This window comes from Coloeus monedula, assembly GCF_965178545.1.
Source record: "Coloeus monedula genome assembly, chromosome: 1".
In the NCBI taxonomy this organism is placed as follows: domain Eukaryota; kingdom Metazoa; phylum Chordata; class Aves; order Passeriformes; family Corvidae; genus Coloeus; species Coloeus monedula.
The window spans coordinates 125,150,026-125,165,541 of NC_138781.1; the positions used below are offsets into that span (position 1 = coordinate 125,150,026).

General features: G+C 38.2%; 1 protein-coding gene across 1 annotated transcript in view; it reads left to right on the plus strand.

The window, feature by feature from the left end:
* LOC309580624 (uncharacterized protein C8orf34 homolog) overlaps positions 1 to 15,516 on the plus strand; it is a gene marked incomplete at both ends in the record, with an annotated part of 143,006 nt that overhangs the window by 58,694 nt on the left and 68,796 nt on the right. The window contains one exon of the mRNA XM_082294738.1: positions 870 to 1,036. Within this exon, the coding sequence (XP_082150864.1) occupies positions 870 to 1,036 (167 nt within the window). The remainder of the gene's footprint in view (positions 1 to 869; positions 1,037 to 15,516) is intronic.

Below are 15,516 nucleotides of genomic sequence, written 5' to 3' on the forward strand. Positions count from 1 at the left end.
TAGGATTAAACTCATTTCCAAGTCACTGTTAGTAGTTTTCTACATGAAAAATTTCTTGGAGGAATTCTGAGAAGATGCAAGGCTCTTGGGAATCTTCCTCCAGGGATAATGTATGTACATAATGAGGAATTTGAGTGGTTTTTATTATGATACTCTTGTCTCTTAGAGCGTGAAATGAACTAGAGCTTGCAGAGGCCCCATCCATAACCTGATGTCCTAAGCTCAAAGCCCATTCTTCATCTCCAAGGTGCACTTTGTCTTATTAGTGTTTATCTTTGCTGGAGAAATGAACGATTGTTGATTATACTACAAATCATATATTTGCAACAATTCTGCCTTCCTGCAACACTGTAAGGACAGTCTGAGGTGTCACTCAATGAGGTGCCCCTCAAGTGGGGCACCAAACTTCTGTCTGTTTTATGTTGATATTTTAAGGAATCAGAAATGGCAAACTGTAGCAAGTCCTACCTCAGACCCTTCTAACTTCTGTGCAATTCCAGTTCTCTGTTATTTAGGTCAGAGACAAAACTCAGCAAATCAGAAAAATTGTTATAAATATAAGGCCCTTAATCCTGTGGGGTAATGGTATCAAAACCACTCAAGGGAGCAGTTCTTTGTTGTCAGCTTTTTGCTATGCATCAATGCCTTAGCAATACTGATTAGTAACTGACATCCTGTTTTCTATATGTGAAGCTTATTTAAACTTGATTAGTGCACATAAAGTCAAAGGGAAATTTCCCAAATTCAATCAAATTTTTAGGTAAAAACTGAAAACACAAAATATTTTAGGACATCCAATGATCAGGGAATGAGTGACATATTTTGAAGAGGGCACCAGTAAGAGAAAGTTGTGCTTTCCTCCCTCACAGCTTAAAAATGGAGCCAAAGACCAAAGGATTAAAACATCAACAGCAGCAACATAAGAAACTGCTGGCTGCCATGCTTTCTCAGGACTCCTTTGATTCTGCTCAAAGCACAGCTCCATCTGTAACCGAAGAAGACATTGACAATGAAGATGATGCAATGGAACTACTGGGTAACTGCAAAAAATTATGTGTATTTTCTGAAATTTTTTATTATAAAAAATCAAACAGAGATTAGTCAGAAACTGCTCCCTATGTTTGAAGCTAAAGTATTCAGCAGCTGTGTGAAGGTTCATAGGGTTTAATGTGAAACTTTCAGGAGAAGTGTAAGGAAGACATAAATGTGTGTGAACAAACTCCCAGCTGCATCAAAATCCCATTAAATCAAATGCTTCAGGTGCTTAAAGTAATTAATTTGGTTTCCTACATAAATCCCTTCCAAGTTCTACTTGCAGAATGTATTTCTGTACAAGGAACAAAATCAGCTTCCCCATCTTTCATCTGGTTCTTCTTTTTCTTAGCAGTATCACAGTTTTAACTTCAGTAGATTTTATTTTGACTTACTAGCTACACAAAGCTTATGTAATGTGAATTTGTAACCTCTTCAGAGGATTCGATTGTAATTTTCCTCTAGACTGTATTGTATCTTAAATTGCAATCTAGAAGGCTTGATGCTCGCTGCTGCCATCCTTTCCTAGAATTACTATTTGTATTTCATTAATAATAGTTCTGATTTTACTTAATAATCTCTTTTCTGCTATTTTTCAAAGTTTCAGTGTATGATGCTTAAAAGGTAGTCATGGATTTCAATGTTTTTTCACAGTTTCTGCTCTATGGAAATTTATGTGGGATCAAAGCATGGAAAATTCACAATATCAGAATAACTCAGCATTCTGAGTTTATGAATTCTGGCATAATTTTTTTTTTTCAGGTTAGACCTTAATCTAAAAATCAGGAAAACACATGGTGCTCTTTTTGGTTTCTATATTTCTGTTGTCCTTGCTGTAGTCTTCAGAGAAACATAGAGTATTTGAGTTTGGAGGGGACTGCTGGAGGTATCAAGCCCAACCTTTTCCTCAAAAAAATAAGCCATAGCGGGTTCTTCTGAGTGGATTTTGGCTTTCTCCAAAATGGAGATTCTAGAACATCTCCGAGCAGCCTGTTCCAGTGCTTAACTGTGCTCATGGTAAAAAAAAAAAAAAATTATTCTGCATAATTGTGAATTAATAAATAATTTCCTTTTCTTTTCCAGTAGTTTTACGTTTGATACATACATTGTTTTTACAAGAAAGAAGAGAATGGACTGGATCACTCACTATTTATCTTATAAGATAGGATCTTACATTAATATCTGTGGAGACAGTGAGAAAAATGTATCCAATAGATGTATAGGTTGTTTCTTCCAGACACTTGACTCCCTAAAGGTGTCTGGAACCAGGAAGGCAGCATAAAGGAATTATCTAGTGTCTTGACATTTGGGTAGAATATGATCTATGTACAGACTAGTGTTTTGGGGTTTTTTTAATAAGTACTTGATTGTAAGCATGCATTCTAGTTTCGTGCCATGCAAAACCTCCAATATCTTTCTATCATGCAGTTCATCAAAACTGGCTAAGTTTGTACAAAATCAACTTAAAACTAAAAAAGTTCACAAACAGGACCTCCAGTTTGGGTAGGGTGTTTATAAATGATTGTGAGATTCTGAGGCAAAATCCTGACATATTTGAGGAGTAGCCATGCTTGTAGTGATTATAATATCGCCATGTTTAGTAACGACCACTGAGAGAAAGTTCAATATGCACATCGTGGTGTTGAAAGTGCTGTACTTTGGAGAAACTGGTTTTTATTTTAATTCTCATTTTGCAATTTGCTGACAGTATGTGTGTTATATTCGATGTAATGGTTAGGCTCTATTCTGCAGAACTGTTCAAAATTTAAGGATATGACTGTGTTGCATAGGGCAGGTGTTCTAGTTTTCCTTTGAAGATAACATAAAGAACTTGAGTTTCTATCAGCGAATGTAGGTATTTTTCACTGCTATATTTCCCAGGTCAGTGACTGTTTGATACTGCGATTTAATTATTTTTTATTATGTACCACATTAATCCATTAACTGCTTTGATGCTTTTTACACAATTTATATGCAGTATAACTATATTCAAATCATGGCTTTCTGCTGTCACTGAATTCCAGGGCATTGTACCATATAGCTCTTTGATTTGTTCTCTGTAGAGTTTAGTATTCTTTGTTTATTCAGCCCTTTCTTAAAAAATTACAAAACTTCATGCTTCTAAGTCAGGATTGTGGGAAAAAAAATTCTACTATTTAGAGCAGATGATTTAAAATGTGCACTACTTTAAATGGAGACCACAAACTTCCATCTTTTTGTGTGTTCAAGAGAGTCTTTTTCAGAATTTGGTTGATTTATTTAGATATTAAAAGAATGAAGCTGACTTTTCACATATTTTCTTTAAAAAAAAACCATCTTCTAGGTGGACCAATGAAGGTTTTAGCTGGAATTCTTTTATATTCCGAATAAAGGAAACAATTATATTGTTATCCATTTAAAAAGAAATGTATGTGCAAAGAAGGAAAAGAATGTTACAGGACTATATTCCGATTTTAGTTATCACTCTTTTTGTGTAAGATAAGATGCGTAGGAGGGCTGTTCCCATGCTGGTGACTTTCTGAGTGTGTTCAGTTGAGCAGGTGTCTGAAAGAGATTAGTGACAGATAACATCATAGTGGAAAGGATCTTCCTGACTTTAAAAAGCTGAGAACTGTAAATTTGCATGTGTTTGTAAATGTTAAAGGATCATGCAATTGAGGTCTGGGACTGAAAATTATATCAAGGGGCTCATTTTTTTATGCATCATAATGCCAAATATTGTGTTTTGTAAATCTAACCAGGAGCTGAAGTAGTTCTATGAGAAACTCTGCAGCCCTTTTGGAATTCTGTGATGTTTGTGCTTAAGCTGTCTTTCACATTTGGCTGAAGTCTATTGAGACTTTGAAATTATGTTATTCCCTCAGTATCTCACTGATGTACATTGGAGAGGACTGAACTGTTATTTTCCCTGAAAATGCTGTGAATATTGATTGTAGGGTCACCAAAGCATGACTCGTTTGGTTTTAAAAAATCAATTATTTAAGTCTAAGAATATAATTGTTTAAGTGTATTGCTGTGCATAAGCATACACAGAGTAAAAGTGTAAGGATTTTTGTAGCACACTTAGATATACATTCTTAAAGTTTTTACAAGTAAGGAAGGTAAGAAAGTCATTCTGTATTGTTTTACACAATAATGGTATAGAAAACAAATCCTGTGAGGAGCAGCTGAGGGAACAAAGGTTGTTTAACCTGGAGAAAAGGAGGATCAGAGGAAACTTAATGCACTCTCTACCTTTCTGAAAAGAGGCCAGGTGGAGTTTTCTGTCTTCTTGCATGTGATAGGACAAGGCCACAAGTCATGCCAGGGGAGATTTAGGTTAGATATTAGGAAAAATTTCTTCATGGAAAGGTTTGTCAAGCATTGGAACAGGCTGCTCAAGGAAGTGGCTGAGTCACCAGCCCTGGAGGTATTTGAAAGATGTGTAGATGGTGTCACTTCAGGACATGGTTTAGTGGTAGACTTGGCAGTGCTAGGGCACTGGTTGAACTTCATAATCTTAATGGTCTTTTCCAGCTTAAATGGTTCTATGATTCCATGATATTTAGTCATAATGCTCAAGCAGCAATTTCTTGGTTTTGTCCAATCTTTATGTGTGCTCATGGTACTAAAAACGTTACCATATGTTAACAGATGCTATGGAATAGCTAACTCTGTAGCACCACTCCAAAGGGTACCCAGGAAGTTGACTCACAAAACCATGGTTGAAGTGAAAGGTGGTGATAATTGAAGCCAATTTCCTTCAATTGATGCATATGCCAGTCTGTATGATTCTGAAAAGCCTCTCTGATTTCAATGCAAATAATCTTATATCTGAGCTGAACTTAAGTGTTTGGAGCATCAGGGCTTGTAAAACCATCTCTTCTTTTCTTTGGAGCTTGTTTCACAAAAATAATGCTTTTTTTCCCATAATGTATAAATCTTAAGTGAAAGTTCAGTGATTGTTTGCCTCATGTTTATTATCTGTAAATTCCTTCTGTACAGTAACAAACCAGAATCTTTAAAGATAGAAATGTACTTCAAGTAGTAATAAGCTTTTCAATTATTGCTATGGGAGGTACCTGATGTGTTCTGTTTGCTTTAATAACTTTTCTTCTAATCTTTAGAATTTCTTTTTTCTTCAAGAGCTTTTTAGATGTTAATTTTTTAATCATTATAACACCCTTGAAAGTTTATCTGGTAATATGTTTACATTTTATAACAAGAGGAGATAAATAGAATATAGTGGAGATTGCATTTGCCTGAAGCTCATTTGATTGTAACTCAAGTGTCTGGTAGTCTACCCCTTAAATATCTATACTGTTTTTCTAATGAGTCTCTGAGTCTTTAATGAAAGGGTATGCAATCTGCAGTGCTTTCAGTACATTTCCTCTGGTTTGACAGACGTTCCTGATTTCCTTGGTTCCTGAAGGTCTTTGACAACATGCAGGAAACTGACTCTAGGCATGATAAATTATACTAATACTAGCAACAAGTTGTTCCTTTTTATTGACTTCCCAGATGAACAAAACCTCCTCCATTATGTGACTAGAATACATCATTTTTCAGAAAAGAGGCCACAAAGCCCTGGGAAAGATGATGTGAGTTGTACTACATCTTCAGAACAGTTTTCTGGCCTGTAACCTATTTTGTTGTGATTTAAGTAGAATGATTGTGTGGGAGAAAGATGTGTGAATTGCTCCTCATGTTCCCTTTTGCTGGTCTTCTGTTTTTGGAAGCTACTGAGAAATCAGCAAAACTACCAGTGGGCATGTGCCATGTAGGGCATGCACAGACAATGACACCCCTGGGAGACAGGAGGCCTCCTCTGCCCGCAGAGACTGGCTGTGCTATACACTGAAAAGTTTTCGGTGGCAGATGTAGTGCACTGGTGCCAGTGTGTGTAACAGATGTCCACTAGAAGAGCACTCAGACTCCATCCAGTGTGGGTTTAGGTATCTTTCTGAGGTAAAAGTTCAGCAAATACCATATTCAGTTTTTCTTTTTTTTCTGCAAATATATGAAGTCACTGAGCAAGAGAGATGTGCAGGTCTGTTTAATGTCATTCATGGAGTTCATTGATTTCAGTTCATCTTGTGGCCCTTTGCTAAGAGACAGAAACATCTGTGAGAATATTTTAGTTGATCTGAGAATAGGCAAAGCTCTAACTTGTTATTTGAAGAAGAGGAATTTGGCGCTTAAAGTCCTAATAGAATCCTGCTCTTGCATTTTACTGTGCTTAATAATAGAGGTATTTGATGTTTAACTAAAATTTTGAGACTGATAATAAATTTCAGTAAGCTAAGTTCTATTGCTTGGTTAATAGTGTGTTTGTAATATTAGAAAAAAATATTAAATTGTCACATATTGCAACACTTGTTGCAACTGCTGGTTAGATAAGCATAAAATGGGTTGAAAGTGAGGTTGAATGTGCTTCATACTGCTAAAGGGAAAGTGGAGAGAGAAAATTAATTATAGCTAGAGATACTAGCGTCTCTTGAGTTGAAATAAGTTACATCAGCTAATAAAAAGGTTCAAAAGAATGATTAATTATGAAGGAATAGAAGTGTACTGAGTATAATGATGTGCAGAGGCCTAAAATGTCATTCATTTATAGTTTGTAAAAGAAACCAAAGTTTTTTTTAAACCTGTATCTAAACAAGAGTGGAGAAGGTGTACATCCACTACTAAACCATGTCCTCATGCATCAGATCTACACATCTCAGCCACTTCCCTGGACATCCTGTTCCAATGCTTGACAAACCTTTCATGAAGAAAGTTTTCTTAATATCCGATCTAAACCTTCCCTAGCATGACTTGGATCCTTGTCCTGTCATTAGTTACATGGGAGAAGAGCCTGACCCCCACCTGGCTACAACCATTCAGGGAGTTGTAGAAGTGATAAGGTCACCCCTGAGCCTCCTTTTCTCCAAGCTACACAACCACATTTCCCTCAGCTGCTCCTCATCAGACTTGTGCTCCAGACCATTCACCAGTTGCCCTTTTCTGGACATGTTCTAGCACCGTAATGTCTTTCTTTTAGTGAGGGGTCCTAAACTGAACACAGGATTTGAGGCTGGCCTCACCAGTGCTGAGTACAGAGGGACAATCCCTGCTCTGGTCCTGCTGGCCACTCTGTTCTTGATCCAAGACAGGATGCTATTGGCCTTCTTGGGCACACGGCTGTTTCATGTTCAGTCATGTATCAACCAGCACCCCAACCCCTTTTTCACTGGGCAACTTTCCAGCCACTCTGCCCCAGCCTGTAGCACTAGGTGAGGCTGTTGTGACCCCAGGGCAGCACCTGGCACTTTGCCTTGTTGAACCTCATACATACCATTGGCCTTGGCCTATCGATCCAGCCTGTGCAGATCCCTCTGCAGAGCCTTCCTTTGGCAGATTGTAGCGGGTTGAGTTCGAAACCGGGCAGAAACACCAATTAAATGTAGTGGTTTTGGTTCAAAATATTCATTACTTACTTATTTTCCTTCTGTGAGATAAGAATTAGGAGAAAAGCAAAGCAGGCACAAACCTTAAACAGTTGCAGTACAATGAAAGAGTTTTATTACTAATAGAATTAAAAGTAAAGAGACAATAACAAAACAAAATTAGAGCAAATCTCCCCCCCCCCCCCTCCAGCCAGCACTTCTCTCCTTTTACCTAGCTCACACACGGGATAACAGAACATGGGATGTTAGTCAGTGTTCCAGTTCTTGAAAAGTCTCTCTCTTATGCTTAAGGGAAAAAAGGGTTTTTCCTTCAGTTGCACGTGGTTCCCAAACTGCCACTAACAGCAGATCCGCCCGGAAACAAACAATCTGCTGTGTGTAGAACATCTCTCCCATGAAAAATCTCACAGTTCCTTCACACTGCAAAACATGGGCCATCACATGGGGTTATTCATCTTTTTAAGGATAAGTTCTTTTGGCCTGCACACAAAGGCTCTTCTTCGCCACAGGTCTCTAACAGCCTCTTACTACTATAAAGCCTGGCATCGGCATTCTTCACAATCTTCACAGGCACACGAAGATACTCCATCCCCCCATGTTCTTCAAATGGATTAAAGAGACAAACAGTTTGTGGTATTACAGTTTCTTACCACGGCATGCAAGAAGGTTTCTTTTAAGCTGCGCGCCAGAATCGCGGCCCCGCCCTCTTTTCTCCCGTCGCCATTTCCAGCTCCGTCCCATGTGGCTCACTTCTCTTTCTCTCTGAGTCTGACGCCGCCATGTTGAAGAGTGTTCTTGTTCAGCCTTTACGGTGGGGAAAGCCTCGCTCCCTTTGTGCTGCTGGCTGCGTGGTGTCTTCTTCAGTTCAGCACGAAGTGTGCTGGCTGCAGACAGGAGGTTCTGCCGGCTCCTGTTGACTCCGCCGGCTCCGCATGGAGAGGAGAGGGACCCGCCGGTCCCCAGAAGCCGCGCTGGATGGGTTTAGCTGTGAGCAGTCCATGGCTGGGTTTAGCTGTGAGCAGTCCATGGCTGGTTTTAGCTGCCTGTGGCTCTGAGGCAGTCCCCCCCAGCCACCCAGGGTCCGTGCCGCAGCATTGGGAAAGGGGGAAAGGGGCAGTGGCCCCGGCCCGGCCCAGTGGGGCCGGGAGGCTCCGGAGCCCCCAGCTCCCAGCAAGCGAGCTCCGACCAAAGGGGAAGTCCCGCCTTTCTGTGCAGTTTAAATATGTAAATTGTGAGAAGCGTAATTGGTCTTAAAGACTGTCCATCAACTCAGGGTCAACCCAATACACAGATCAACACTCCTGCCCAATTTGGTGTCATCTGCAAACTGACTGAGGATGCCCCTGATCCCCTCATCAGATTATTGATAAAGATATTAAACAGGGCTGGCATCAATACTGAGCCCTGGGGAACACAACTGGTGACCAGCCGCCAGCTGGATGTAACTCCATTCCCCATCTTTCTCTGGCCCAGTTATCCAGTCAGTTTTTCATTTAATGAACAAGTGCACTTATCCAAGCTGTGAGCAGCCAGTTTTTCCAGGAGAATACTGGGGTAATGGTGTCAATTACTGTAGTCCAGGGGACAACATCCACAACATTTCTCTTGTTCAGTAGGTAGGTCACCTTGTTATAGAAGGACATCATGTTGGTTAAGCAGACACTATGCCTTTCATAAACCCATACTGGCTGAATCTGATCCCCATGGGCTTGAAGTTTTCATTCATGTGCTGTATGATGGCACTCAAGATGATCTGCTCCATGACCTTCCCTGGCACTGAGGTCAGGCTGACAAATCTATAGTTCACCAGATGCTTCTGGCTGTTCTTGTAGATGGGTGTCACATTTGCTAACCTCTCACATTTGCATATTGATAAAGTATCTTTATGTACCTGCCCTGATCTTGTATCATCCCTAGGAACAGGATATCTCTAGGATGCTGGATAAATTGATGTCCAAACTACTTTGTACTTCTTTAGGACACTCAGGTTAGTTTAGACATACTGGACAAATCATTCTGTGGCAATATATCTAAGGAAATCCAGCAATGGATGTAACTGCTTTTGTGCCTGGATCTGTTTTAGTCAGGGTGCTGACTCTCCAGTATTAGTAATCTGCAATTGCATCCTCATATACTCCGCATATATTCTTTAGCTTACACTGAAGCTCATAATATGAATGTTGGAGTTCACAAGCTGGTTGGGGAGTTCTGGCCCGCTTGATTGACTGGTCTGTGTGCTACACTGCTGGCAGTTCCTGAGCAATCACATTCTCTTTTTGGAGCATGCAGGGAAAGCAAGTAGGAAAAACATCAGTTACAACCATCAAACTTGTAATTTAGTAAAAAATGACAGGATTTCTTCACTTGGAGGTTCAGAAGAGAGCATGGGAACACTGTGAACTCTGGTGAGGGTTCTTTACTATTCAGTTAAACACATTTGAAATTACTGTCTTTGTGCTGGGAGAACAGGATTGATCTAGATCTATCCAGAAAATTCAGGGAGGTGACAGCAGAGTGAGAGTTATTATGATTACTGGATTTTGGGTATCCCCATACAGCTGGTGTTTGAACTGCTTCAGTGAATTCCTTGGCTTTGGGGCTCTTTTCAGCTACTGAGGGGAGATTGTTCATCCGAGTAATAGATAGGGAGAGGGCTTATTCAAAGAGACATTTGTGAATTTAATTTGTATTGTAAGGCAAGGATGTGAAGGCAAGAAATTATATCCAAACACAGCAGAGCTTAAAGGTATTTTTCTTGTTAACATGTGGCTGATTAGTGTCATGTTTTTCTGAATTGCTAGAGTATCCATTTCTCTGAATAAATTGTCCTTTATTTTATATACAGATAATTTGCTCACAATAATTACTGCCAGTAAGAACATTCAGTGAAGTATAAATTTAGCAGGCTTTTGATGGTTGGCCAGACACATTTATTTATATATATAAAATCACACATATAAATTTAAAAAAAACCCAAATAAAATATATTTGTTGCAGGAGTATTTCTTAGGTTTTGCACCCTGAATCATAGTGCTGTTTATAATATTGGACAGAATTTGATATATATAACAACACAAAATATGACTTGTAACAAAATGAACCAAGCCAAAACTATGAATGAAATACTTAAAAATGTGCTTTTCTGTCTGTCTTTCTAAACCAGAATTTATTGAGAGGAAGGTGTTGGAAATCCATGTAGGAAAACTGATTCTGTTGCCATGTGCTGCAGAACACCCCAGCATATTTTTCATATTTAGTTTTTCTGATGCATTAATCAGGTTGGTGAAGCCTTTCCAATTGTTGAAACTGTAATTTAATGCCATTTACAGAAAATAGGGGTTTATTTACATTTCATAATGCATATAGATGTTTTACATTCTGGTACAGTTAGTGAAAGTGTATGAAATTTCTGAAAAAAAATATTTGTTGCATCTGATGGACCCAAAACTAAGACAGTTCTATTGTAATATTATGAATATCTTTTCTACTTATGTAAGTATTATGATTCAAAACTTGTTATGTATTGTTTCTCGATATTTTATACTGTATTTGCTTCTTTTTCTGTTTTATTTGGTTTTGGTAGTTGAGTTTGGCACTCCAAATGTGTTTGAGACATAGGTTATTTGTGGTTTATTCCTAACTAGTATATTAAAGTATATTTTAATTACTGCTTTTCTGCTGATGTTCATTTATAATAGTGGCTTCTATTAAGAGTTAGATTTGAAACTATTTATTTCTATTTCCAGAATTCATAATGTATGCTGTGCAAAATGATCACCAGAAAGCATTCATAATCAAAATATATAATTTTGTTACTTCCTAATATTAGAAGCTTAATTTCACTTGATTTAGTGTAATTGTATTGGCACTTGTCAAGACATGAGCTTACAGGCTTCTCAGGGTGTGCACAATGACTCTTTAAAGAACAATTTTGGGAGAAACTAAAAACTTAGGTGTTAAACTGAGGGCTCATACTACTCCTTCCTCTGCCATTAAAGAAAAGTAGAAATGCGGAGGAGAAGGTGTGTTGATCTTCCATCTCAATGTAGATAGATATCACTTACATGAGAACGTCAGCTACCACATGTGAATAGATTCTGGAAGGGAACAAAGAGTATTTTGAGAAATACTATCCTCAAGTTGTTACAGAAATTGAGAATCACACAACTGTGTCCTAGTCTCAAAGAAAGAGTCAATGTTTAGGCGACAAGCCCTGAAAAGGCTCAGTCTGCTTGAGCCTCTTACTTAAAAGTGAAAGCTAAATTATGAAAGCTAAACGTGTGGTTCAAATACATACCTGTACTCAAAACAGTGCAAGGCCCAAGCAGCTCAGAAGACTCAGTGACAGTAGAAAGAGTCAATTTTTTATACTTTGCTTTGACTGTTTTCTACATCTTTCTGTGTCTCGGTGGGTCAGTTAAATTTGTTTCAGTTTCAGGTGGAGTTTGTAATGGAGCTGATCCCAAGTCTGGTAGTGCTGGAATGGGGCTGTGGGTAGGATTTCATGCATGCCATCATAGTAATGAGAAATCAGGTATCTAATACATTGCTGTCATCTCATTCTCCTCCTCTCAAACAAATATCTTTTGAAGTGGAATGTAGCATTTGGTTGCTATGTACTAGGTACATTTTAGGGACTTCATACAGAGTAGTTTTAGGTACTTTCCCTTGAAACAGTAAGTATTTCTCCTGTTGTTTGAAGTTAGGTAAAGTGTTTTATATATTTACAGTTTAGGTGATACTCTTTAACATACCTGTTTGCCACTAAATCACTCATGAGTTCATTCTTGTATTAATTATACCTGTTCTGCCAATAGTATGGGAAAATCACACAGAGCTAAATTAAAATATATTCCCTTAGGGCTGATTCCTTGTCTCCTTTCATTAAACGAATACACCAAATATTTTTGGCTTTTCTCTGGGCAGGAAAGGTATTGCTTCTTGCTCATTCCAACAGTCTGTGTATTGGGATTTCAGGATTTCCTACTTCATCTACCCCAAATACTTCCAGTTAAAGGTAAGGTGATGTAAAAATTGTGTGCTACTCCGTTTTCCTTTTGATGGGGTTTTCCATTGTTACAAGGCAAGGCTTTGTGATATTCAAATTAACTTGCCTCTACAGGGTAGTTGTTTGCCATGTGGCAGGATAACATGGTGGCTGATGTTACATCTTCCAAGATGTATAGGCAGCAAATCATATGATAAAGCAACACAGTCACCATCAAAGCCTATACTAAAAATCAGTGCCCAATAAATATTAGTGGATTACCAGGGAGAAAAAAACCAAACTCAAATAGTATCTATACAACCAGTTACTAAAAGGCTTTTAATTTTGACTTGTAAGGCTAGCTTGTGCTGAGACTTGACATCCAGTTGAGCAATTGGTATGATTCACAATTGTCACTATGGTTTATTGATGCAGAATTAGTAGAAGGACTATTCAAGAGATACTGATTAACAAGTTTCTGAATGGCAGAAGATAAGTGGGGAATGCTGAATGTGAGTTAATTACTTTGGAAATCAGACTGAAATGTGTATGTTACTTCGGACACTACCAATGTTAGTAACTCCAGAAGACTGATTACTTCGTTGTTAATATATAGTTAATTGTTTGGGTTTAGATTCACAGATTCGCCATGTGGATTTGTAAGTATGAGAAAGAGACTGAGAATTAGGTGTATGATTTTATTGAGAGGAAGGAACTGGATTGTAAGGTCTTTTCTCAGACTGTAAAACTGCCATTTTTTAGTATGAAACTCAACAAAATGAAATTGGAGTTGACAAGTACTGTAACAGGGTGGGGGAATAATATTATAGCTTTAGTAACTCAGTCTTCTGCACAAGTGGGATATTTCAAAATAACTAGTATTCCCAGCAGAAACAATAATAAACTAGTACATCTGATACCTTGTGTATGTGTAATATTGTCTACTAAGAGTAAAATAATGAAATATGAGAAAGTGATTTCGAGAAGAAGTGATAGATAGTACAGCTAGGAGAATGAATAGAAAAGTAGAGCCTTATCCTACTTTTTCCTTGAGGCTATTTAAAAAAAAATTCTTTAAAAATGGCAAAACCTCATGAACAGAAATGTGGGTTAAATGGTAAGTTCAGGTTTCTTGAAGCTTCAGCTGCTGGACCAGATCTGTTTACTTTGATTTGATGGGCTAGAGCAGTTTTGAGATAAGCAGATAGTAAAGAAGTAGAGGTGCTGCCTTTTCCATGCCTTTCACATTTCTTACACTGTTCTTACACTGTTTGTGTTTTCTTACAATCCTTTGTGAGAAAAAATAAAGAAAAAAAGAAAAAAATTAAATGCATGGAGTAGTATACAGGATATAAGTTGTGATAGTAAAGAGATTGACTAAGTTATGCTGCAGCAAGTCTAGCAGCTAGGAGCAGGGGACATCCCTTTTAAGACTGTCCAGTATTTATAAACAAGTCCTGCCTCTGGGTTGCAGCTGAAGGAACTCAGTCTTCCAGTGCTGAAGTGGGGGCTCCTGAGAGGAGCCACACCCTTTACTGAGGTGCAGAGCAGGAGAGTGAGTGATGCTGGGCAGAAACTGATACAGGCTAAATTCTGATAAAATACAGAAGAGAAAATGTCAGTATATGGATACTTAACTGCTGAAACAGGTTCCCCAGGGAGATTGTGGACTCACTGATCTTGGATGATTTCAAGACTCAGTTGGGTAAAGCCCTAAGAATCTTGGATGACCCTACTTAGAGCAGAACAGACCTCGACATCCTGAGGTCCCTCTGAGCCTTAATGATTCAATGAATTGCCAGTGTGGAGAGGGCCATGACATGTAATTTTGTTGTAGTCTGCTTGCGATGTACTCAAAATGAGATAATTAGAAACTTAATGTTGATCTATATCTGAGTAAGCTGCTGTGCCAGTAAATGTTTTACCAAACAAAACATAGAGGCTGAGGCAAAGGGATTAGATCTAGACTTCAGAAGGAAAGTAAAATAGGTAATGAAATAGGATATTTTCTGTGTGATTAGAAGACATGCAGAGGGGTTTAAAATATTAGATGGTTTAGATAACTGTGTAAGAATTATATCTGTCATGCAAACATGCATGAATGATTGCTGTATTTCCTTATTCCTCTCACATCTGTATTACTTAACATAAGAAGGCAGTTGCAAATATGGTAACAACTATTAGAGGTACAAGCTGCACTTCTAACTAACCAGAAGCTGATTACCAGTTCAGTCATCTAAAAGGGACATTCATTTACTGATGAGAATAGTATGAGCTCTCTAGTATTGCCAAAATTTTGTCAAACCTCATGGTTATCTCCAGAACCATGGGGGTAAAAAAGAAGCAGTAGGCTGATTCAAAACCAAAATGTTGATTTTGCTTAGGAAAAAAACCAGGTGGGAGGTTTGAAGGGTATTGTCCAGTTAAACACTCAGAAGTAAATATATTTTTGTGCCATGTTTTAGAAGTTGGTACACCAAAGTAGTTAATATTAAAATTACACAGATAGAAAGTTAATATAAAATGACCTAGACAAGTAATTACAGCCCATTACAGTTGTTTACCTTTCCTGAGCCTTTGAAGTGGACTGAAATGCCTGCCTGAAATTATCTAAATAAGTGGTAGTGAATGGCTTCCAATTTTTGCTTTCTCTTCAGAACAAGTAATTTTAGAAAAATGGTAGCAGGCTTTAAAGTGGATAAGTAGCTTAGCAGCTGTGAGGGCAGTAACAGGAAGTTAAAATGAGGAGGTGAAATGCTATGAGTAAAAGTTAGTAGAAGTAATAAATGTGGCCCATTTCGCTCTGAAAACACACCTAAATGACACTTCTTTTGTGGAATAGGAGAATGACAAGATGGATGGAAAAATGAGTCCTCTGAGTACAAAGCTGGAGGCATCCCAGGCTGTGTGATAGAGACCCATATTTAGATAGAAGAAAGAAACAGTTCCTGCAGGTTAGGTGAAAGTTTAGTACTAACCAGTGGGCTCCAGATAGAACAATCCTAATGGAAAATTAAGAAGGAAAAAAAAAAGTGAATAGTCAATAGAGAATATCTGAATTTATTTAGG